Here is a 24857-nt window from a genome sequence, read left to right as displayed (position 1 = left end):
TTCTGTTTTGTCTGAGTTCAGCTGGAGGAAATTATTTGACATCCATTTTTTAACTTCACAAAGGCAGTTGTTAAGTGAACTCAGCATTCCAGGGTCTGTGGATCTGACGGGCAAGTATATTTGTGTGTCATCAGCATAAATATGAAAAGAAATGCCATGTTTATGGATAATATGTCCAAGGGGAAGCAGATACAAGGAAAACAAAATGGGTCCTAAGACCGACCCCTGAGGCACACCATATTTAACTGGACAGAATGAGGAGACATAGTTGTTTACAGACACACAAAACTTCCTATTTGACAGGTAGGATGAAAACCATTCTAGGGCAGTACCAGAGATTGTCATGTTCAAGAAACCACTTTGAGATGATTTGAGCTTTGTGACATGGTGCATTATCCTGCTGGAAGTAGCCATCAGAAGATGGGTACACTGTGGTCATAAAAGGATGGACATGGTCAGCAACAATACTCAGGTAGGCTGTTGCATTTAAACGATGCTCAATTTGTACTAAGGGGCCCAAAGTGTGTCAAGAAAATATCCCCCACACCATTACACCACCACCAGCCTGAACCGTTGATACAAGGCAGGATGGATCCATGCTTTCATTTTGGCAACACCCTACCATCTGACCCTACCATCTGACCCTACCATCTGACCCGACCATCTGAATGTCGCAGCTGAAATCGAGACTCATCTGACCAGGCCACATTTTTCTAATCTTCTATTGTCCAATTCTGGTGAGTCTATGTAAATCGTAGCCTCAGTTTCCAGTTCTATGCTGACAGGAGTGGCACCCGGTGTGGTCTTCTGCTGCTGTAGCCCATCTGCTTCAGGGTTCAATGTGTTCAGCGTTCAGAGATGGTATTCTGCATACCTTGGTTGTAACTAGTGGTTATTTGAGTTACTGTTGCCTTTCTGTCATCTCGAACCAGTCTGCCCATTCTCCTCTGTCCTCTGACATCAGCAAGGCATTTTCGTCCAAACAACTGCCACTCACTGGATATTTTCTCTCTTTTGGACTGTACTGTGCAAACTCAAGAGATCATTGCACATGGAAATCCCAGTAGATCAGCAGTTTCTGAAATACTCAGACCAGTCCGTCTGGCACCAACAACCATGCCACGTTCAAAGTCACTTAAATCCCCTTCCTTCCCCATTCTGATGCTCGGTTTGAACTTTAGCAAGTTGTCTTGACCACATCCACATGCCTAAATGCATTGAGTTGCTGCCATGTGATTGACTGATTAGCTATTTGAGTTACTGTGAGTGTACCACAGTTAAAAACATAAAAGCTGAAAAACTTAAAAAGGAAACTGCTGCACACTTGCTCATGAACTGACTTAATGATTGTGAATCTGTTTCAGCTTCTTTAACAGGTCTAATCATCAGACTGGTTGTGCTGATTGTGGTCTTCAGTGCTGGCCTGTTTTTATACTGCAAGGTACTATACACATCAATGTTCCACTGTAGGGATGTAATATCCAAAATTTAGTATTCAATGTACTTAGGATCACAGTTTGGTATGTGTTTGGCCCAGCGGGAAAACAGAAGCAAAACTTTTGAGCTACTATGTATCTAAATTAAACTATTAGTTCAAAACATCTGTGGTAAATGCAGTTTTTCACGGGAGATAGCGCCAATAGAAAAGTAGAAGCAATTAGAAATAACCAACATGTTCTCACTCCCGACTCGCCACAAATTAACGCTTGGTCAAGGCCCATTGGCGTCGCCTTTTAACAACCTGGGTAGCCCTTTTGCGTCATTTATTTAGGGCTCTGCGGTCAAGTTAGCAACGATTAACAAATAATAAATATGCAATGTCCGGTTAGACTTTCAAAATAAAACGCTAGCATTTCGAAACATCGGCATTTTGAAACGGCACATTATTAAAGTCGTGAAACGTTGCAGTTTGGTTAGGTTTAGGCATGAAAAGTACTTGGTTAAGTTTAGGAAAAGATCATGGTTTGGATTAAAATAACTACGTATGTCAGTTAACACGTAAGTTAACTAACGTCACTTGCGTTAATTTACGTAACTTGCCTGAATAAAAATATTTAATGTTGACTTTTTATTTCACTTGGGACATGAACACCGGTCTCCTAGTTCAAAGTCCGGGTTCTGGCCCTCCATCCACCCCTTACCAATGCTACAGGGCTTCCCCCAATGCACTGAACTATGATGGTAAAGGGATCCCCAGTCACAAACTAACAACTATGCATCTACCATGCATCCATATGGGACAACTTGGGAGTGAGAACAGGTTGAAATAACGTGAATAAAAACAGAGTATTATGTTAAAATGACAAACTGAGAGCAGCAGAGTGCTGAGTATCACTTTACTGTATTGTTATGAAATGATGTGTCCTCTGGAAATGTACATTATACTGAATTTACCATTTGAGGTATTAGAGTACTGGTAGTTTCAACCTCCCTGTATTTTATTGGCTAAATGGGCCTTAATGCATTGCCAGTCTACACACAACACCAAACCCACATAACGTTACCAGCGAACATCGAGAGCAGAAGACAGCTTAATAAGCAGAGCTAACGTTAGCGATACAGTGGTTCCACAAAACGTAACTCACCACATCCCACTGACTTCTGTGGTGTTTTGATGGGCTTCATGCTCAATGCTAACGCTGCTAACGTGACAAACGTTAGCTTTGCTGTAAAATCCCTATAAAGCAATTTACCACACCTACTACTGTGTTTATTTAATTTACTTCATACAAGGTTTAACGTTCACACAATTCCTCTAGACTGTCTCTCAGTACGAAATGACGTTACTCCAACACTGCTCAGTGTGTGGAACAGACGCTTATCCACATTAGCCACGCAGCCTGCAAGCAGGAAAGTTCACCCGGCTAACATATTGTATAACAGTAAAACTGCATATAAAGACCACAACTTACATGTTCCAAGTTTGAAGTCGGCTTCAACCCATCCCTGTCCTTCCGTCCCGAAGTGAATCCTGGTTTGTTTTGTCACTGGTCCTCTTTGTGAAATGGTCAGTAACGTCACTAACTTACAGACAAGGTGCTGAGCAGCCCGTTAAAGCAGCTGTGTGTTCAAACTTAGCCTAGTTATTAGCCTAGTGTAAATTATTACTAATGTGATTTATGCTTTACTGAAAAAAAAAACAGTTGCACCACAGAGATAATTTACAAAATAACTCTAACTTCTACACAGGCTATGAGTAGATCTGTCACAGCATTACTCACTAACGGTAAAACTGCCGCTTTTCTGTCCCTCAGCATAACATTTCATTAACTGCATGTCATTTAGCTACACCGTAACGTTAATCCAGTAGAGACAGAATTTATTGATATGATATTTCAATATCGATCTTTACTGTGATGTGCTAAGGTGCCAAGTGGCTACATAGCCAGAAAGCTAATGCACACGGCCACTTGCCATAGTTACGGCTTACGCCCAAGTTAATCTAGTGAAGGTCTGCCCAAGTAATTCTGGAGCAACCCATGTTAGTAGCTGATTTAGTTACAAACAAACTAGTAGTTACTTAACCTAGAGTGTGCTTTAGGAGATAACTGATGTTGGAGATTATCAGTGTGTCATATCTAACGATGTGGGGAAAGTTACCACTAAGGCCATAGCTAAAGTTAAAGGTTAGTAAACCCTAGTTTAATAAAACTGTATTATTGTCTGAGGTTTAATCAATCGATCCAAACATCACGATGGTGTTTGAGAACAATGTTGCTAGCTTGTCGATAACAATAGTGGCCATCAGCCATGGCGGCAAGTATTTGTGCCAAGCTGAGAATGCAGCTGGACAACAAAAATGCAAAGCTACATTGACTGTGCAAGGTCAGATGACTTAGAGACAGAGAGTCTTGTACAGATTTTTGCTCCGATGTGGAGTTCTATAGCTTTTTGTGTCTTAACATCTTAAAACCTAATCGGTCTGTCTTATCCCAGAACCTGCAGAATCCATTAGTGTGACTGCAGGGGATTCAGCCACATTGGAGTGCATAATTTCTGGTAGCCCAGACCTCAAAGTGAAGTGGTTTAAAGATGGGAAAGAGATGCCGGGGCAACAGGCTGCTGGTGTGGAATACAGGAAATGGTCAAAAACAAACGTGCTGATTGGCCCGAAAAAGCGCTCTGTGCATCTGCACTGGATTGCTCTTCCTCAAGGACCTTGACCTGCCTGTGACCTTAAAACTGAATCTTGTGGATTGAAATTGAATTTAGAGAATTGAATTTGTATTGCGAGAACTGAAAGTGAAAGCACACAAAGACACAAATAAAAAAGTTTATTGGAATTCGGTTTCAAACTAATAAATTCAAATTCAAGTTGAGCAATTCAAATTCAGTTTTTTAATGCAAGTATTCAAGTTGAGCAATTCAAATTCAATTCTAAATGATTCAAATTCAGTCTGTACTGATACAAAAATCAGCCCATATTAGTAGAGACGAACAAAGAATAGCATCACAAAATCCACATATAAATTAAGGCAGAACAGGTAGTAGTGGTACAGGCTGACAACGAATAATGGTACAGAAAATTATAGTAATGTTAATAATAATAATAACAATTGGAGCAAAGGGTGTCGAGCAGGAACATGGTAGCAGCAGGCGACTAGCAACCACAGATCCAACTCCACAGCTCCAGAGCCAGAAACACCTGCAGACAGGAGTGGGACGAGAAAGACTACGGATAAAGGGAAGAAGTTAAGTTAGTAACACGCATTAATGGGATGAGTTTGCAACAGATAGAGAGAAAGAAGAGAAGAGAGGAGCTCAGTGCATCATGGGAAGTGACAGGCGCCTGACAAATCAGGGAAAGATACGCCGTGAATGATAAAAACCAAATGTTTGATAAAAGCCAAATGTTTGTTTTCAAAGTCCACTGTTTTTGCCTCTCTGCTCTAATATTCAAAATTTTTAAGACAAAAACAGGGTCTGCAGCCTTTTCCAGTTTTTCAGTCATGTTTCTACAGAAACCCAAACGGGCAAACCGCTTTACAGAGCGAACAAATGGAGCACAGAGCGTGTCGGCCACTGTAGCTTCTCCTGCGTGTTCGCAAAGGGCAGGGTGAACAGTGGCTGAGCAGTTGGTTGCAGTTCACAACCCTCACCACTAGATGCCACTAAAACCTACACACTGAACCTTTAAAGACATAAAACCATTTATGTCTCTGTAGGCCACCAGAAAGCAAATGCCAAGACGAGAGGACAACATTGAGCTGGATCACTTTGGTGGTGCTGAAGAGGCAGGAGACCAGGATCCCCACGGTGCACACCCAGATGGACTGCTCAGCTCTCACACAACAGAGCAGCGTTCTTCTGAATTAACTGTTTAATAATCAATCAACCAATAATAATCTGTGGGAGTTGAGACATGAGGGGCTGAACAGTTAAACTATGAGCTTTTGTATCACAATAAAGGAAGCTTGCATTGACTTGTGTTGATGTTCTTGTTATTATAGTGTGTCCTTCTGCTGCAGCAGTTTCACTAAGCTGCTGTTTTGTGAGCAGTGAATGCTGGTTAGTACCGTTTCTGAATTTTTACTGGATTGATTCTTTCTTTCTATCCTCTGCTCTTTGAACTCTCACATTTTCGGTGAAAACTACAAATTAAAGCGCATACATGCCAGATTGTCACAAAACAACAATTTAAGATATTTTTAGACACATTGTTGTCCATTTATTCAACTCAAATTATATTATATATTATATATTCAGTTCCTCGTGTAACCAGGGTAAAAGCTCTCTGTTAAAACAGGCCGACAACGCCACCTAAGTTTTTGGTTGTGAGGCCCGAGATCTCCTTAGATTGATAAAGATTTAAAAATGTAGTAAAAAGAGTAAATTATTAAAAGAATAACAATGTGTATTCTTAAAAAATATTAAAACAGTGTCTTCCTTAAAAACTACTGTGGGAGCATCAATTAGTCAATCTGCCATTGCATGATTTTCGCGTATGAGTTAACAATCTGTATCATTAATAATAAAACATGATACATACTGACCATTAGTTTTATTTAATAATTCCAAGTGACTGAAAGCATCTTTACCTTTAATTAAAATGTCATGTCAGATGATCAGATGTGCTAATTTTACATCTGTTTCAGTCTCTAACAGAGTTGATCATCGGACTTGTTGTCCTGCTGGGTGTGATGTGACTTATTATTGCCCTCTGCTTCAACTCTAAGGTACTGTACACACATTTATTCAGGGGAGGAATGGGTTAAATTAAGAACTTAGCATGATGTGTTTAATTAACAGAAACCAGTTATTTGAGAAAAAATAAAATATGTTTGTTTTCTTTCCAGGCCAGTAAAAGCCAGAGGCCCGGGATGAAAGAAGAACACTGTGATTAATGAGTACGTTCTTGGTGGTTTAGATACAAAGGCTGGCAATGTGGAGAGGCCGGAGCTCAGAGGAAAGAGTAGTATCTCAGAGGTGGTCGTTTCACATTCAGATATAAGAATAGTGAAACAAGTGTAAGATTTTAGACAGCTGTTACCTCCAAACTCAGATCTGTGACACTCCTGATCCTATTTTTACCCCCTTTGATTCCTACTTGATTCAATGCACAGTCCAACAGCAGAGAAGTGGTTTTACAGTTTGGTGTTCCAGACCCTGAGGACAAAACCATGAACTTTATCCACAAATGTCAGTACTCCTTCTGCACTTCTTTAGTATTATTGTATTATTTCTTTATTTCATCAACCGGCTGAATGCTGCTAGATAAAAAAAGAAAATTCAGACATGTTAAATGTGAATATAAAAGTATAAACAGCAACAACACATCACTTGCAGTGTTGTTAATTTCCTTATTATTTTTTTAACCAATGTCTTTCTGCTCTGTTGTCCTCGTTCACTGCTAACTCTGCTACCTCCCCTGTGTAGGACAGCAGGTAGGTGTTACATGGAAATCTCTATTAAATAAGGATGAAAAACCAAAACTGTCTTTGAGTGAGCTTACTTCACATTTTCAGACGGGCTCAATGGTCTCCACAGCCAAAAAGTGTATTGTTCATGTGTATATTTTTATAGAGGATTTAGGGGACGGCCATCACATAAAAATCACACGTACTTCATTAATTCATTGCTAGAAACAGCATCATGCAGTTCTTAACTGTAGGTTCCCGTTTTTCTCTGAAGCCCTGCAGCCTGGCGTCTTTAGACCTGTAGAATCGTGTCAGTAATGAGCAGCCTAGGATTTCAAAATGAATACTAAAAGAAACTGGCAACCAGTGCAAAGAACCTAAACCTAGAGTCTAAAAACCATTCAAATCAGGCAAATAATTAATAGTATTTTCCCCTTCAGGCTCCCCAAACAGGAAATTTAACTAATGAAAATGTTGAGACTGCTCATGTCCCCCCATTATACACATATATACACTTTCAGACAATTTCATATATTAGATCAAATCATGATTCATGGCTGATATTGACATGATGCATTAGAAGAAATTGTTCCATAGTGATATTGGTAGAACTGATATTATTTCTAACTGCGTCTGTCTGCTGTTTGCTTCTACGTTAGTGTACAGAGGCTCTGTAGAGAGTTTTCTCTGGATCAGCTGCCTGCTGATGATGAAAGCAGTGAGTAAAGTTTCAGGCTGTAAAACCCAAACAAAGACCTGAAACATGCTAAAATGCTCTGTAGCACCGAGGGGAATGCAAGGCGAGGTGATAATGTAATTTATTACTCGCTACGAGTGATCCCTCTCACATTTGGAAAGTCACTGTCGCTATGGAGAGACTGGGAAGATTAAATACAGCAAACAAGAACTTGCTCAATGTACATATGTATGTAATAAGTATGTAATAAGCATGGGCGTATTTAGTTTCCTCAAGGTTTAGCTCTACCACTTAATATACCACTGGACAGTTTAATCCATAATAATGCATTGTTTTGTTTGGTGATCATGAGCTTTATGTGTAAAATCTGAATTTCTAAAGTAACCAGTAGCTGTCAAATAAATGTAGTAATATAATGTAATAATAAGTACGGCATTTGAAATACAACGGACTGACTTAATCCTTCGTAGAAGTGGAGTAAAAGTACATATCTGTGTAAAATGGATATTTTCAAGCTCAGGTTAATATCCCCATACTCTAATAAGATTTATACTTGAGTAAATGTACTTGGTTACTTTTCACCACCATTATGAAGGTTTCTGATTACCGTGAATATAATGCGTCATGAGGATTTTTTCAGTATTGTTCTTTGAGAATCTAAGTATGTCTTCCACACTGGGATGTTGCACATTTCCTTCCTCTGTGAATATGGTTTGGGTCAGATTGAAGTTTGAACCATAAGTTTGGGAGCCCTCGATCTGTTTTAAAGGCTTGGTTATATTACAACTTCCTAACTTTTCTGTCTGACTTGTTCAGAGCAGGAAAAATTCTATTGACACTTTTAATGATTTAAATGAAATCACTATTTTATGATTCTCCTCAGGTCTCCAGAGAGAGGAAGATGATAGCTTAAAAGGTAAACATAAAAAGCAGAAATATATTAAGATTAATACAAGACATTATTTTACTAATTACACTCTTACCTGCATTCAGAGATTGATGATATCCGCTTGCTGGGAGGATCCAGCCGCTGTTCTGGTTTGCTGCAGGTGAAGAGCCAGGGAGTTTGGAGAGAAGTGGATGACCGTGGCTGGGACCTGAAGTTAGCAGATGAAGTTTGTAGACAGCTGGACTGTGGTTCTGCGGTTCAGGCTTCCTCAGCATCACCTACATCTTCATCTTCAAGGAGAATCCCGCCTTCCTGTCTAAATTCTAAATCTACACTGAGGAAATGTTTAACAAAAAGGTCCATGATTGTTCATACAAATTTGGAGATCATCTGCTCAGGTAACGCCATCAGTAACCAATAAACAAAGACACAAATCCCCAGTAAACTCAGAGACTGTTAGGATTCAATTTAAAGACTGTCTGGACGATCGAAATAGCCTCTTTGCACGTCTGCATGTTGCCCTATGTTGTGATGTCTCTCAAAGAAATGGTCAAACCTATATTAAGGCTGGTTGTTTTGAAATCTACAGTGTTGTTCGGCCACTAAAGGAACTCATATCTCTTTCAAATGACCACGTGAAGGTGGGGTGAAAAGCTGTGTGGGGTTTTTACAGTTGGGAATAAGGATAACGGACTTCCGTCATCCTTATTCCCAACTGTAAAAATGGCCTAAGGAATCAACAAAGAGATCTTGCCTTATTTCTCCCCTTCCAGAAAGTTGAAAGAACATATGTGAAAGGGTAAAGAACAAAGTCCAAAGACAAAGACAAAGGAAAACTTCATTAGCAGAGAAACAATGCTCTTTAAACATGCACAGACAAAAAACCACTTCATCATATTGTAATGTGTTATTTTGCTTTGCCCCATGAACTGTATTTTCAAATCCAAACTGTCTGTGTTTCTGTGTCTCTCGCTCTCTTCCTCTTCAGACTCTGTCAGGCTGGTTAATGGGACTCGTCTGTGTTCAGGCAGACTGGAGGTGAAGTCTAACCAGTCGTGGTCCTCAGTGTGTGAAGATGACTTTAACCAGCAGGATGCAGAGGTGGTCTGTAGGGAGCTTGGCTGTGGGGCTCCTTCAGTCCTCCAGGGGGCGCTGTATGGAGAGGTGGAGCCCCCAGTGTGGTCAAAAGAGTTCCAGTGTGGAGGCCATGAGTCTGCTCTCCTGGACTGTGGAAGCTCAGGCTCAGCTAGAGACACCTGCTCATCTGGCAAAGCTGTTGAACTCACCTGCTCAGGTAGGAGAGGACCTGTGCTTTGTTTTGGATTGATTTTACATTTTAATAAATGTTACTTCATCTATTTTTAAGAAATGCTATTTGCTTGCCCAGAGCCCGATAATGTCCGGTTGGTGGGAGGATCCACTCGCTGTGCTGGTGAACTGGAGCTGAAACAACAGAGACGGTGGAGAAAAGTGGACGACCAAACGTCTGGCTGGAATCTAAAGACAGCAGATGTTTTGTGTGAACAACTGGACTGCGGCTCTGTTGTTTGGACAGGGCAGAGGAGGGGTAACTTTTACGGACAGTTCCGGTGGATTACAGCAAGTTGTCTTCAGTCTGAGTCTGCAATAAGGGAATGTGTATCTACAAAGTTTGACTCTTCACTTTTTAACCTGGAGCTCAAGTGCTCAGGTAACACCTTTGTGCCAGATTGTTGCAGGTGCATGCAGTTAGGCATATTTGCATAGAAATCGAAAAGGCAGCATTGAGATTGAGATTTCCTCCTTTCCATTGTGCAGTGCCAAAGAGCCTACTTCTTGTTCACTGGCTTATTGTAGAGAATGAGAGGGCTCATAAACCTGAATAAGAGAGCTCAAGTAGGGGGTACCGTGTAAGTGGTCACTCTATAGACAAACATTAGTGCCTTGAAATTTATGCAGACAACAACAGGGAATCAGCGTACTAAATGTTTCATCTCCCACCGTGTTCGCAGATATTCTGGCTCGGCCAAACATCTCCTTCTCTACCTACACTGACGGGGATTCTGAGGCCAAGCAGCAGGGGCTTCAGGTGCTCATGGGCTCCACCTTCACCATCAGCTGCTCCATCCTGCCACAGTATCCTGGAGGCTCCTTCCAGCTTATCTTCACCAACTCCAACACAACACAGAACTACACCTTGCCAGCTGTCAATCACTCTGCCCATTTCCTGTTCTCTGCTGCAGACCACACCCACCAAGGGAACTACAGCTGTGTTTATCACATCTATGTTTTCTCCCACAACTTCTCTTCTGAGAGCCAGCCACTCCATCTCACTGTGTCAGGTAACTTCATAGGTAATCTGGGCCCAACAGGGAATAGGTTTTTCTTTGAGTCCCTGAGAATCTGAATCAGCTGGTTTATACAATTATTTGACTGCCTGAAAACATATTTAGTGTTAATGAAGTAACAAAAGTCTTCACTTCCATCTGGAAAATGTGCAGCTTTGTGGGAAACTCATCCACTAAATGTCAGCAAAAACAAGATTTATAGCAACAAATTTGATTTTAAACTATTGAATTCAAACTGTTGATCTCCAGTGGTAGATTCTTGAGAGATGTAGAAGTATGTACAGGGTGTAATCGTAACACTGCAAGTACTGCAAATCAGAGTACAATAACAAACACGATGAGAACTTGTGATTTGTGATATTTGTTTTCTCAGCATACAGTTTTCAAAATTGTGCTGCATACATGCTCATGTATGAACTGGTGCAATAATTGTGAATCTTTTTCAGCCTCTTTAACAGGTCTGATGATCAGACTGGTTGTCCTATTGCTGATTGTGGTCTTAAGTGCTGCCCTGTTTTTCTACTGCAAGGTACTATACACATCAATGTTCAACTGTAGGGATGTAATACTGAAGAACCCTGTATTCAATGTACTTGGGATCACAGTTTGGTTTTCCTTCACCGATTTTGCACAATAAAAGCCGTTCAGTGGAGCATGGGACAGGATTAAATCAGTTAACATGACATGTTGAACTGAAACAAACGTGTTCCATTGAACAAAAATTAACAGCTGACTGATACAGGTTGCCGTGGGATCAAATTGTCAATCACAAGGTAGCCACGCCCTAAAATATCCCCTGCTTTATCGTCTGTTTTACTCTAAATGGGATCATACTTTACTAAATGAACATCATACTGGGCCCATAAACTCAAAAGAAAAATGTTTACTGAGGTAATAAATCAAGAGAGAAGTATGGTAATTTTGTCATTGTCATTAATGCAGTAGGACTTCTTTTGCAACCACTCTTCACTATTTTGATTCGTATGTTAGAAGAAGAAGAAGTAATAATAATATACTGCAGATAATATAAGTCATAACTTAAATCAACATGTTGTTTGGTTAGCTCAGTTGGTAAGATGGAGGATTTGCAAACAAAGGGTTGAGTGCTTGATTTTGAGACAGCTTTTTTCCCCTCTCTCTCTGCAACAAATGGATTCTGCAGCGAATGTTTCTCAGATCACAACATGTGCTGCACTGTTTTTGTTTCGGTGTTTGATCCGCATCCATCATCCAACGCTTTTTCATTTCCTCAGTATCTCCAGGCAGAGGACATTCAGGGGAATCACGTTCTCTGACGGCTCTTTCAGAGGGGTGTCAAGCAGGCTACAGACTCTTTTAGTGTCGTTCAGAATTTTTCAAAGTAAAAGCTCAGTTCAACTCCAAATACAGAATTGCAGTAAATAAGCGTCTCATGCTTTTATTTTGTAGGCAAAACCACTAAAGAGGAAGTGATTATGTGAGTAACTGTTACTGTCATGACTGTGATCTATTTTAGCACCTATTTATTTATTTTTTTCAACATAATCTTACCGCCGCCCAGATATTATTGCTGACGGGGAGTTTTGGCGAGGAGAGAATAAACATGTTTCCCTTTTCAATATTTGTATAAACTTTATTTAATGTGTGGTTTATAATGGAACAGTGACAGTGTTTCACACTCTTGGCTTACATTTTCCATGTTATCTGTCAGTGTCCAACCCCACTCTCTGCTGTCTCAGAAGAGACACCTTTTGTGCTGTGTAAGCCACCATAGCTGTCCTATGCCCTTTCAAAGGTTACGGGGCTGTGGTAGGCTGGACAAATGGTTTCAATTCACAACCTCACAGCTAGGTGCCACTAAATGTTACACGCTGAACCTTTAAAACTATTTTGTGCCATGTCTCTGTAGGCGACCGAAGAGCAAATGCCCAGACGAGAGGACAACATTGAGCTGGATCACTTTGGTGGTGCTGAAGACCGGCTGGGTGAAGAGGCAGGAGCCCGGGGAACAGAGTAGGATCCTCAATGTGCACACCCAGATGGACTGCTCAGCTCTCACACATCAACACATCAGAGCAGTCTTCTTCTGAATTCAGTGTTAAATCTTGATGCGTCAAAGTCCAGGTGTGGGATAAGACTCAGTACTAGGGTCAAAGGGGAAAGAAATTTAATTATAAGTAATTATAATTGTATTATTTAATCTGCTAAGCCAGGCTCGAAACAGCAAAATAAAAAAACTCACCATCGTACTAACACAGGAAAGAAAGTGCATGTTGCAGGTTACAGTTGTTACAATTGTAGATGGTCAAAATCTATATTCTTTACATGCTGAAAACAATATGTGAGTAATGGTGACAGAGTTCTATGAATTAATAAAGTTGATTATAAGTGAAATGTTATTTGTTTTAAGTAACTATTTGCAGTACTGACATTAACCTTTAGGAATATTTGTGCTGCTAAGTAATATTTTGATGCTTCTACTGACTGTGCTTAACATATTTGTCCGATATAATTGAAAGACTGTGAATCTGTAAATAGTTAGGAGTCGACGAGAGCCATTAGAGCGTTTGAGCCATTAAAACCAAAATACAAAGATCATTTCTTGTTAAGTGGATGTTTCTGAACAGCTTTTGTATCACAATAAATGAAGCTTGCATTGGCTGGATTGTGTGGATGATTTTGCTGTTATTACAGAGTGTCTTTCTGCTGCAGCAGTTTCACTAAGCTGTTATTTAGTGAGCGGTGAACGTGGTTAGTAGTTTTTCTGGATTTCAGCTGGAATGATTGTTTTCCCTGCTGTCACCTCTTGGTTACTGGGAAAAGTCTGCAATGTGCTGACAAGAAAAACACACATTGTTGACCAGTCATTCTGTACTAGACAGCAGTAAACAAGTATTAATGCAGACGGTCAACTTGATAATCAATCAAACTTCAGACTCAAAACAACTTAAAGCAGCCACAGGGGGAGAGGAACAACCTGCAAACACAACATCTGTCACAGTTTATGCTCTCTGACCCTGTCTCTAGCCCCCCAGACCTGCTATCCTCTAGGTCTTCCCCAGATGCCCTCGGAGTTTCCCTCCTCTTTTATTGCTGTACCTGCCTGTTTGTTGCCTGCCAGCTCATTTATGCACAATAAATCCTTGAAGTGCACCAGTCTGCATGTTCTGTGTTTGGGTCCAATCTCCGTTGTCTAACATATTATCACCTTTTTATGGTGAAAGTTGTGGTTTGCAAACAAGTGCCTATTTATACATCCAGCAAATGCAGAGCAACATTATTAATCATTTGGATAAGTGCTTTTGTGCATGGACGTCCACTATTCACTAGCTCAGGTTTGACAAACTCTAAACAAGCAGCTAGATGTTCCACTTTCTTCAAGTCTCTAACTGTGTCCGTCTGTCTGCTGTTTGACGGCTGTGTACAGTTGGTTTATTAGAACATTTGTTTTCTGAAAACAGCTGCTGCTGCTCAAAAGATTGATGAGTGCCGTGGGACTGAACCAAAACACTCGACCACGTTGTTGTCGAACACTTGTAAGAGTTACAGTCGCTACCTTTTTTACCTATTCCCTTTCCAAAACCTAAAATAAATCCAGAAAAATGTAGGCTGTGGATTGTTCCTAATGTAATGTTAGTGAGCTAACGCTGGCTAACTTACTGCTGATACCAGCAGTTATAGACTGGATTTATTACGCCGCTGCCACTGGAGAAATATTGTAAAATGTCTGGAAAAACAATAAAGCGATCTCATGAGAAGGAGACAGAATGGTTTGCATTATGCATTTGAAGGTTATATTTAGGCTGTAAAACTGATGCGAGAGAGATAGAAGCTAAAGCCTCACAGAGTGAAAGTGAACCACGGCATCACCTGACAATTGAGACAAACAACGGTATTATTCTGATTCTGATATCTCTGACTCCAGGACCATCATCACCGGTTCCCCTCAAGGCTGCATTCTTTCCCCCCTTCTCTTCTCCCTGCACACCAACAGCTGCACCTCCAGTCACCAGTCTGTCAAGCTCCTGAAGTTTGCGGACGACACCACCCTCATTGGGCTCATCTCAGGTGGGGCTGAGTCCGCCTACAGGTGGGACAATCTGGTGACCTGGTGCAGCCAGAACAGTCTGAAGCTCAACGCTCTGAAGACAGTGGAGATGGTCGTGGAGCAAATAATACAATCGTCTCTGCACATGTAAACATCACTTCATGTCATATCATGCACGAACCTGGCACATTGCACATATTTGTTGTTAATTGTAAATTGTTGTTGTTCCGTTGTTATTTTTATTTTTAGTATTATTTGTCAGTTGTATTATGTTTCTCTATTCTTCTGTTATTCTTATATAACTTGCATTTGTTTATTACATATTTATATATTTCTACATCTATTTATGTCAGCTGTATGTTTGTCTGCGTGTAGCACCTTAACACCGAAGCAAATTCCTTGTATGTGTAAAACACTACCTGGCAATAAAGCTCCCTCTGATTCTGATTCTGAGACACACAGTGTCAAATCATAATGCGTTTGCTAAGACACTTCCTTGTCACTTCACTGTTTGCTAAATTGAGAGTGTCATCAGGGTTCTCCTACAACCTTGGATCTCAACAGTTGATGTCAGGTGAAAGTGCCAACTGAACTATTTAAAGCCATATTGAGCCACAAAAGTCCAATATTACCCAGGGATCGAGCCAAACATCGGAAATCCTTTGTAAAACATAAAAAATGCCTGTCGCCTTTCTTAGTCTTGACAGGCTGACGTTTTAGAGAGGTTTGTGAAGGGTGACAATGACACGCAGCGCTGCCTGTCATCATTACAAGTTCTCTTCTGGGTAATGGAAGCAGCAATTCGTGCAATCTGAAAACATCCAACACGTCTAACCATGACAGGGAATTCAGCTTCTGTATATAAAACTGACAATCACAATCAGTTGTTTAAAGAACAACACAGAAACTGTTTGTCAATGCACTCAAACATGGCAGTGAAAATGGACTGTCAACGAGACGTCATAATACAAATATTATAGAATTTTTGATCGGTACATAAGAATACATGTTTCTATTCAGACATGCACGTGCCTAAAGAGGTTGATCCAGACGTGATCATTTGTTCCGATGAGTCGTCACGACGACTAGGGCTGAACGATTTTGGAAAATAATCATGCATAGCGATTTTTTTTTTTTTTACCAATATTGTGATTGCGATTTAATATGAGATAAATTTTAAGCTCTTTACCATCTGTATTCTTCAGAACAGACAAGCAATAAATCAGTGTACGCTATAACCAACACAATATTAGATAGATTAAACATACACTGTTCTTTTTAGTAGGCCAGGCCTGTGTTATGATGAAATTAGCATGAATGCATGAATTGCATAAATTATTATTATGAGCACTGGTGGAGAAGAAATATCAAATTTTGATAATATGAGAAAGATAATTTGATAATATGATATAATATCATCATCAGGTCGCCCTACGTACACACGACAAGAAAAACAAAGTTCACCACAGTGAGCGCTCAATACAAAACCCACCGTTCAACCACCAATTAATGAGTCCTAATCACAGTTCAAATCTCCTAGCAGTCCATTTTTCTGTATCCTACTGAGCAAATAAAAAACGCTCAGTTTGAGGTGATGCCTCTCGTGTTTAATAGACAAATTTAGTAATTCTCCGACAACACCGGAGACCCCCACACTGGCTGTAACCCGGCAGACTGAGCCTCTTTCGGACTTGTGAGTTTGGTTTGAAACTCACAAGTCCGAAGTTACCAGCAGGTGGCGCATGCTTCTTTCATTCCTTGTGTGACACTAAAGTTTCTGTAGTTTCAGCTTCTGTCAAGCTTAAGGCCGTTGTACAACAAGAAGTCAAGGTGCAGCGTAACGTGCAAAGTTGATGCTTCGTCTGCAGACTGCTTTACACTTGGGTGTCATGTGACCACAAGTGTGAACGCAGCCTTTGCGAGAAAATCTCGTTTTATCACAGTATCGCAAATGCAATTAATCATTCAGCCCGAATGACGACTGATTTTAAACATTTTGTGGTGCATGTCTGACTTTCACAAGGTCATCTGAGAAGAATGGTGATATAAAAGAATAGAACATTTTGGGAAATATGCTTCTCTGCTTTCTATCCCAGAGTGAGAGGAGAATATCAACACACTCATATCTGTATGTTGAGAACAGAGCTGGAGTCAGGGGTGATACGGTTGGCTCAGAATACAGACTGGAAACAGGGGGAAACAGGTAGCAAAAAATACACCTATCACACCTATCCCATTAGTTTAATCTGTACACACATAGAAATAACCATCTTCTTTCTATGTATGTATAATTGTGTGACAGAGATGTACTTAAGGAGTGTAATGGGATCAAGATCAGTGCTGCTGCTTTGTGTGAGAAGCATACACGTTTTGACTGTGCTTGTGCCATGCACCTTTGTTTTCTCAGTTTTGCACTTACAATGGACATGTATATCACTCTATATTAAGTCGGCCTTTATCTAGGGTTACAAACGGTGCATTTTATAGATTAACAGCCCCTCTGTGGCTTTTAGGTATCGCAAAAGGTCACGGCAATCTCAGTGATGTTTTTAGATTAACCAGTGTTTTTTGAACAAACACTTAAGTCAACATGATACTTACACCCTCACCAGAAAAACAATCTTATAAGTCATTTGTGGAGGTGGATTGGGTGGATAGATGGGTCACACACTCAGAAATTTCCTGTGTATTTAAAGTTTTAAATACTGTTACTTTTTGTTTACTTACTAGTACTTTTAAGAAGAAGAAGAAGAAGATATACACTGCTCAAAAAAATAAAGGAAACACTAAAATAACACATCCTATATCTGAATGAATGAAATACTCCTTTCTTTACATAGTTGAATGTGCTGACAACAAAATCACACAAAAATTATTAATGGAAATCAAATTTATCAACCCATGGAGGTCTGGATTTGGAGTCACACTCAAAATCAAAGTGGAAAACCACACTACAGGCCGATCCAACTTTGATGTAATGTCCTTAAAACAAGTCAAAATGAGGCTCAGTATTGTGTGTGGCCTCCACGTGCCTGTATGACCTCCCTACAACGCCTGGGCATGCTCCTGATGAGGTGGCGGATAGTCTCCAGACCTGGACTAAAGCATCCGCCAACTCCTGGACAGTCTGTGGTGCAACGTGGCGTTGGTGGATGGAGCGAGACATGATGATTTTGCAGGGCTCTGGCAGTGCTCCTCCTGCTCCTCCTTGCACAGAGGTGGAGGTAACGGGCCAACTGCTGGGTTGTTGCCCTTCAACGGCCTCCTCCACGTTAGACTTTTTATTAATTTGTTCATCAAACAATGCATTTGAATAAATAACATTATTTCCTGTTGAGTGAAAAGATCCAGTGTTTTCTTTCCTTAGTAAAATCTGGCCTGTTCCACTACTGGATGTTGTTGCTACTAGTCAAGCAGACTGCAGTAGCACTCTCGTGAAATAGAGTGCTTCTGTCAGAGAAGAAACACATAGATCTGTTGAATAACAACACGTACACTCCAAGAAAAATACCTTTTTATTTCATTATAAATCCACATAATTGTATCTATGAAAGCATAAAATCCCCATTTCGCATGTTGGCGTGTTTTTTCTCCTTATTGTGGTCATTTGTTTTGTTATATTCAAAGTAAATCATGGGTATCAAACCATTGAAGACTGTAAGGTGTATGTCACATACAAACACAGACACTGTCAAACGGCAAAGGGGGAGAAAGTGGGAGGGAGGGGACGGGACAGCGCAAGTTCTGCTGGCCATCTTTTAAAACCGCTTAATACATTTAACGATCTCGAGTACCAGCTTTTAGTATTAGGAACACTTATGGTCAAGTTCACCATTGTTTCATACAGGTGCTGTTGCTTTCCAGTGTCAAACAGAACATCAGAATTCACCATTTTCACCATCAATTGTCGAGCCAGACGTGTGTGCTTTAAGTTTGGCTTTGAATAAATCCTCGGTGGTGTTCCTCACGGCTCCATTCTCGGGACACCAAGTTTTTTTTTTTTAATACTCCGACATAGAGAGAGAACCGATCCACCATGGACGCAGACACAGATTATTTCAACATCATCGAAGTCATTCGCAGCCAGAAGAGTTGAGAGATTGCTAATACTGGAGAGTATACTATTCAGTTGTTCATGAAAATGAATGAGAGAGAAAGAGAGAGACAGACAGAGAGAGAGAGCGAGAAGGAGAGGAAGAGAGATGAGATGAAAACATACTATTAAAGTGCCAGATAAGTTGACCGTTTAGTTTGACAGTTTATTATTGATGCGTTGAGACAAGACGTTGACAATGTGCTCGTATCGTATCTCGTAAGAGATAATAGAGAGTTGTGCTTTTGGAAGTCTGCATATTCTCCCAATATTGTAATAATGCGGTCAAAATACTGCAGTAATCCTTTGGCATATGACTGTATGCTGGGGAAAGAGAAGAGCGGTGCCACCGTCAATCGACAAACCACAACCGAGAAGATCCTGGAAAAAATGTCTTTAAATCGTTTTTTTCCAAATCAACAGTAATCCGTTCAGTATATTCCCAGAGCAGCATTTAGTGTCCGCACGGATTCCAACTGTCAAATGCAGAGACTAAATCCACTCAACACCCTTTAAAAGCCCCAGCAGATCATTGGATACTTCCTTCAGAAAAGAAGAAGCGATTCCAGGCCGTGTTCACTGTGATCCAAGGTTTTAAGCCCCAGTTAAGCACCGAACATGAGCAGGGTCCAAAGCCCCGAGCCTGACCTGCGGCCACCATATCTGATTTCCAACATTGTGGAGACTTTTGCATGTCAACAGGAAGGCTGTCTATCCTCCTCTGGCTGCCCAAAGGATGTTCACATCAGTTCTGGTGGGGAGGGTGTGTCACTGGGATGATTACCTGATCAGCGGGGCTCAATAGAAGGATGCGACCATGCAAACCACTGGGACACCTGAAGAAGACAAGTGAAGGAGAAACAGATTGACTGAGTGATTATTCTGATACTTTGCCCAAAATAAACCATATGCCATTTAAAAAATTCAGTTTATCAGGAAAATATACTACCGGTAGATAAAAGTTCTGTTCACTGTTTTTTTGTTTTTCTCACTCTTTTCTACTCAGAAGTAAACTTGTTTTTTGTGGACTCTTGTGGAGCTGTTTCGCTTATTTCTGGGAAAAAGAAAAATATTGCAGATATTCTCTCCCACCTTGTCCAAAATTAAACAAAAACCCCTCCAGTATCTGCAGAGGTCTATAAGGTTGTTTTTCAGTACTGATGACTCACTGACTGCTTGGCCAACAGCTGAGATTTCAGGCTTTGAAACCCATTTCCTGCCTATACTCTGCTTTGGAAACTACCCTCTTCACACCCACAGACTCTTTTGTACTTGGACTTGAAACACAGACTGTGGGCAAACAAATGGCATCACAACACTCTTCTTTGTCTGGTAAATAAAACAGACGATAAAGCTGTACTGTGGCGCATGGGGAGATACTTTATAAATGTGCAGGAAAATGAAGCAGTTCAACTAAAAGTTTTCCAGTAGGGAGCCCTCAAAGTCCAGTAAATGCAACTGAACTATGGCCAGGTGGAGATTTATAGAAACTCAAGTCATTAACATGTCATGGAAGGAAAGTATTTAAAATGTTTTCCTGGACAGAGGACCACAATGGAAATAAGTTATCTTTTAACTTCATTGTGCATTCCTCAACATTCTCAATGAATATGTATTTGTTGCATAGTGTATGACCTGTTATGTATCTGTTTAATAAATATATCACATTGGTTTCAACCTGTGCTACAACTGTGTGTATATACAAATGACAAGTGGGGATTGTGCAATATATAATAATAATAATATGTGCCACCAGAGTGATTATAGACTCTCTAATCAGAGCTCAGCTGCTACATCTATTTAAATGAAAGCAAACATGTAATAAAACATTGAAGCAGTAAACTAATGAATTGTAAGATGGAATATGACAGGATGGCCACATAAGTAAATACACAAATGAATGATCAATTTAGACAAAATAAGGAAAGTCTAATAAATTTTACAGCCCAATAAGACATATCAAAAATTTGCCTCAAGGGTCTTTAAAATTTGTACAGCACCCTCTATCCTTAGATAGTAAATTTAACACATTTTTATTTGTGCATCATTTAAATGCAAACTGATTTGACTTAATGTATAATCATGAAAATATTCAGAATGGAGATACAAAATGATTCACAAAAAAAGTCCTTCACATGTAATGATGCAGAAAAAAAGAAAACATGGCATCATCTGGGTTTGAATATCACTAAGTAACCATCATAGTTAAACTTGAATTGGCAAATTAAGAGCAATTAAAACATTTTTGTAATGAAAAATAAAGACAGTGCTCTTAATATTAAGTTAAGGTCTACAGTCCAGGTGTGGTTTTGTTCAGCTGTCTCCTGCAGCAGCAGATATGATCTTGTTCGGTGGTTTGTTTCGCTCGTCTGCTCTGCAGTAAAGATATGAGCTCTGGCCTGTCGAGCTGCTGTAACGAAGCCGTCTGAAATCAGCAACGCTCACGAGATGACGGAGGGGAGAAGGAAGGTTGAGGGAGGCGAGAAGATGAGGAGGAGAAATGAGACAAGAGTAGGGAATAGACGAGGGAATAGGAAGGGAGTTAGAAAAGATGAAAGGGCAAAAGAGAAGAAGATAAATGAAGAAGGAGAAAAGAACAGGGGAAAGTAAAACAAGACCAAAGAAGGTGAAACCACAGAGGGGATGGAAAAGGAAGAGAAGACAGGGAGAACAAAACATGATGCATGAGAAAAGAAGATGGGGGGGAGTAAAGGAGATGATAAAAAGGAAAAAGAGAAAAGAAAGATGAGATTAGGAAAGGAGAGTCATAGAGGACAAGACAAAGCACAGACAAAAAGAGGAGAGATAAAAAGGAGATGGTGGAATAAGAGAAGTTAAAGAAAAGTTAGGATAAGTGGAGGAGAGGAAAGAAAAGAAAAGAAATAAAGAAGAAAAAATAAAAAGAAGCACCAAAGGGAGGAGAGAGGAGAAGTGAAACGTAAGGTTAGGATAAGTAAAGCACAATGACAGAATAAATAAGAGCAGAGGGGAGCATGAAAGGATAGAAGATACATGAAGAGAAGAGAAAAAGAGGAGGAGGGAAAAGGAGAGAAAGGTTGCAGAACAGAAGGGGCAAAAGGAAGAGGAAGGAGAAAGCAAAACAAATAAGCAAGGACTGAAAAGAGCGTTAAAAATCTAAGGAGAGAGTGACGAGGAAGTGATGGAGAAGTAGTGAAGAGAGGGAGAAGAAAGCAGGAGGAGTGGAGGAGAATGCTTACGTAACGGAAGAGAAAGCTTACATAATGGAGCGACACCAATCTGCATCCTGTGGGGGATCAGGGCATTATATAATGGCCCAATAAAGAGGAATAATGTTGTTTACTAAGACAAGGCGATATTTACAGAGCACTCACAGGCAGACAGACTCCAGGCCAGCTAATGGCTGCAGCTCTCTCTCTTTCCATCTCTTCCTCATTCACTCTCTCGTCCTCCTTTTCATCTCTCCGTCTTGCCCTGTTAAAGTATGCTTGGTGTGTTTCCACATCTGTCTCCCTCAAGATGTTGTGTTGGAGCTTCTCTGGTGGAACAATGAGTGCGCACCCTCTCACCTGCGTGTCTGTGTGCGTGTGTTTGATCTCTCACCTCTGCCGCCTCTTCTCCCTCCAGCGCTGTGAAGCTGAATATAAGTAAATCTGAAAAACACACATAACCGACAATAAAAAATCACAACAAGAAGATGGAATTAGAGGATAGATGGGTAGGCTGTATAAATGGATAGAAAACAGGGGGAAACAGCTGGCCTGGCCCGTCCAAAGGCAACAAAATCCACCTACCAGCGCCTCTAAAGATCACTAATTAACATGTTATACCTTGTTGGTTGTGGTTTACAGGGTTATGTGCCAGACCATGGCTGGGCGCAGCAACTTCCTGCAGTCTTTTTGTCACCGTGAGGTTGCCAGACAATCAGCAGAGACTGCACTTGTTGTTGTTGTTTTGAATCTTTGTTTTTTGTGCAGTCAACTAGTCCTTTAATGAACTTTCTGTCCTGAAAAATCACATTTAGTTTCAATGGTAGATAATGTTGTATTAGCATCTTTGCATCTTAAGGAGCGCTGTTCTTTACTGCCTTACCTTTAATTAATGTGAAGTTATAACTTCTCTTAAGAGAATATTAACTCAGGTTTTTCAGCCCTGAAAAGTGTCTGCAGCTGTCAGAGCGTAGGGCAGCCGTTTGAAGACTGACGCAGACCTTTTGCTACGTTTGCACCTCCCGTCAAGACTAAAACGGTGAATCCAAATACTTAAAACAAAGTCTGAAAACGCTGCTGACCCCGTTTTCAGTTTAAAACTCTGGGGTTGCGTTTGAGTGCAGACAGGCGAAAACAGAGGCTGCAGACATTCACATTTTTGTGAGTTTTTGTTTTGGCGTGGCGCTTTGTCTGTAGTAGAACTTTCTCCTTTCGCCAAATCTTCTGCAACTGCGGAGTAGTAGTACAATCTGCTTCCTGTGAACGGCCACTAGATGCGCGTTTTCATTCGTTTTAAATATAGATGGAGATCGACTCTGAAACACAACTAAAACGCTGGTGTGGACGGAGAACGTTTTCTTTTTAAAACAAAAACGTAGCAGTGTAAATGTAGCCTGAGAGGGCTGAACAGTTCCCAACTCCAGCTTGTTAATCTGATTGCTATGAATGCAATAAAGTTGAGAAGAAAAAATTTAAGAAACTGAAAGTGTTATAAATGAGTGTATCAGAAACGCCGCACTTTTCTCAAGTGCATTATTACAGCTGCACAGTCAGAGGACACTCTTTAGAGAGATTTTGGTGAGTAAATCAAACTCCCAGTGGAAATAACGGCCTTGAATAGATACAATTAATAGATTGTTGATGAAAACCATGAGATGTGGTTTAGACGAGCCAGAAACAGATAGTAAGTGGACATTGACTTAAGATTGTTTTGTGAAACTTCAATTTCCATGGTCAAATAACTCAAATCAATTGATTGTTTACTGTGTCAAGTTTGGAGGGTCCAAAGTGACGTCTTCAAATGTTTCGTTTTGTTCGTCCAACAGTCAAAAACCCAAAGACATTTCACTTACAATAACATACATCAGGGACGGACGGACGGACGGACGGACGGACAGACGCTTGCTCTGTCTTTTCTCACTGAGCTGTATATCTGGGCTTCAGCTTTCCATTTGCAGTCTTCTCCTGATCCTCTTCATGTCCAATCTCCCGGTCCTTCTCTCCATCTCTCTTTATCCCTCCATCTCTTCTTGTCAATAACTGTGTCTCGGGGCTCCGTGACTCATCTGTACTTCTCTCTCTCTCTGTTTTGTTGGCTGTTTCTCTTCATATTTCTCTGTAATTTTTTTCGTTCTCTGTCTCACTAACTAAATATAAAGTCCATAATCCTCACTTCTGTCTCTCTTCTCTGGATGTTTCTCTCCTTCACAAAACATAAACCCACAGTGCGTCCGTCTGTCGCAGTCTTTCTGCTTCCTTCCATTCCACATACACACAGGTCTTTTTCTGATGGAGATTAAAATGACTTTGACTTTGTTTCATTTTAGTGAAAGGGTTTATGGAGCCAATGGCAATGTTATGCTGCAAATTATATTCAAAGGCCTCCTTGTAAAAATAGATATCAGGAAACAGCAGAGACTGAGTTGGGATTTCACTGCTTTAATGTGCATTCACAAGATGTATTTAGAGTTCACAGCTATGTAGAAAAGAGTGAAACTAAACTACTTTAAACCCTAAAATAACTTATTTTGTTATCTTTTTACAATTATGCTATTTAAACCACCTTTGAAAGTGAAACTTGGAGCTTTTATACTTGTATCATATTATAACACAGTTTCTCAGGGGTTTTCCTTTAGATAAAATGGTTAAACTGGGGACTTAATTTATCCTTTTTGCATCGGCATGGCTGCAGTGGTCCGTGAGACATGACGTACATGTGGATACTATAACAGAACCTCCTGCACGTCCTCTGTTTCTGTTAGCTTGTGAGTAAAATACA

At 40.4% G+C, this 24857-nt stretch overlaps 2 protein-coding genes across 4 annotated transcripts in view; one reads left to right on the top strand and one right to left on the bottom strand.

Annotated features, from left to right (window-relative positions):
* The window catches only part of LOC123985374 (scavenger receptor cysteine-rich type 1 protein M130-like), a 22297-nt gene extending 9531 nt beyond the window's left edge, over positions 1–12766 (top strand). Inside the window, exons 10-16 of the mRNA XM_046072852.1 lie at positions 3937–4065; positions 8548–8841; positions 9432–9737; positions 9831–10133; positions 10435–10764; positions 11229–11299; positions 12659–12766. Coding sequence (XP_045928808.1) covers positions 3937–4065; positions 8548–8841; positions 9432–9737; positions 9831–10133; positions 10435–10764; positions 11229–11299; positions 12659–12766 — 1541 coding nt within the window. The remainder of the gene's footprint in view (positions 1–3936; positions 4066–8547; positions 8842–9431; positions 9738–9830; positions 10134–10434; positions 10765–11228; positions 11300–12658) is intronic.
* A 5991-nt stretch (positions 12767–18757) lies between these two features.
* si:cabz01090165.1 (uncharacterized protein LOC100333421 homolog) overlaps positions 18758–24857 on the bottom strand; it is a 368300-nt gene continuing 362200 nt past the window's right edge. For all 3 annotated transcript variants that reach the window (XM_046074209.1, XM_046074207.1, XM_046074208.1), the window contains 2 exons: positions 22473–22522; positions 18758–19726 (listed from right to left, as the gene is read on the bottom strand). The gene's annotated coding sequence lies outside the window, so the exon portion shown is untranslated. The remainder of the gene's footprint in view (positions 19727–22472; positions 22523–24857) is intronic.

The sequence above is a fragment of the Micropterus dolomieu genome, linkage group LG17 (assembly GCF_021292245.1).
Source record: "Micropterus dolomieu isolate WLL.071019.BEF.003 ecotype Adirondacks linkage group LG17, ASM2129224v1, whole genome shotgun sequence".
In the NCBI taxonomy this organism is placed as follows: Eukaryota; Metazoa; Chordata; class Actinopteri; order Centrarchiformes; family Centrarchidae; genus Micropterus; species Micropterus dolomieu.
The sequence above is the reverse complement of the archived record's forward strand: the minus strand, read 5'-3'. Positions and strand labels throughout refer to the sequence as shown.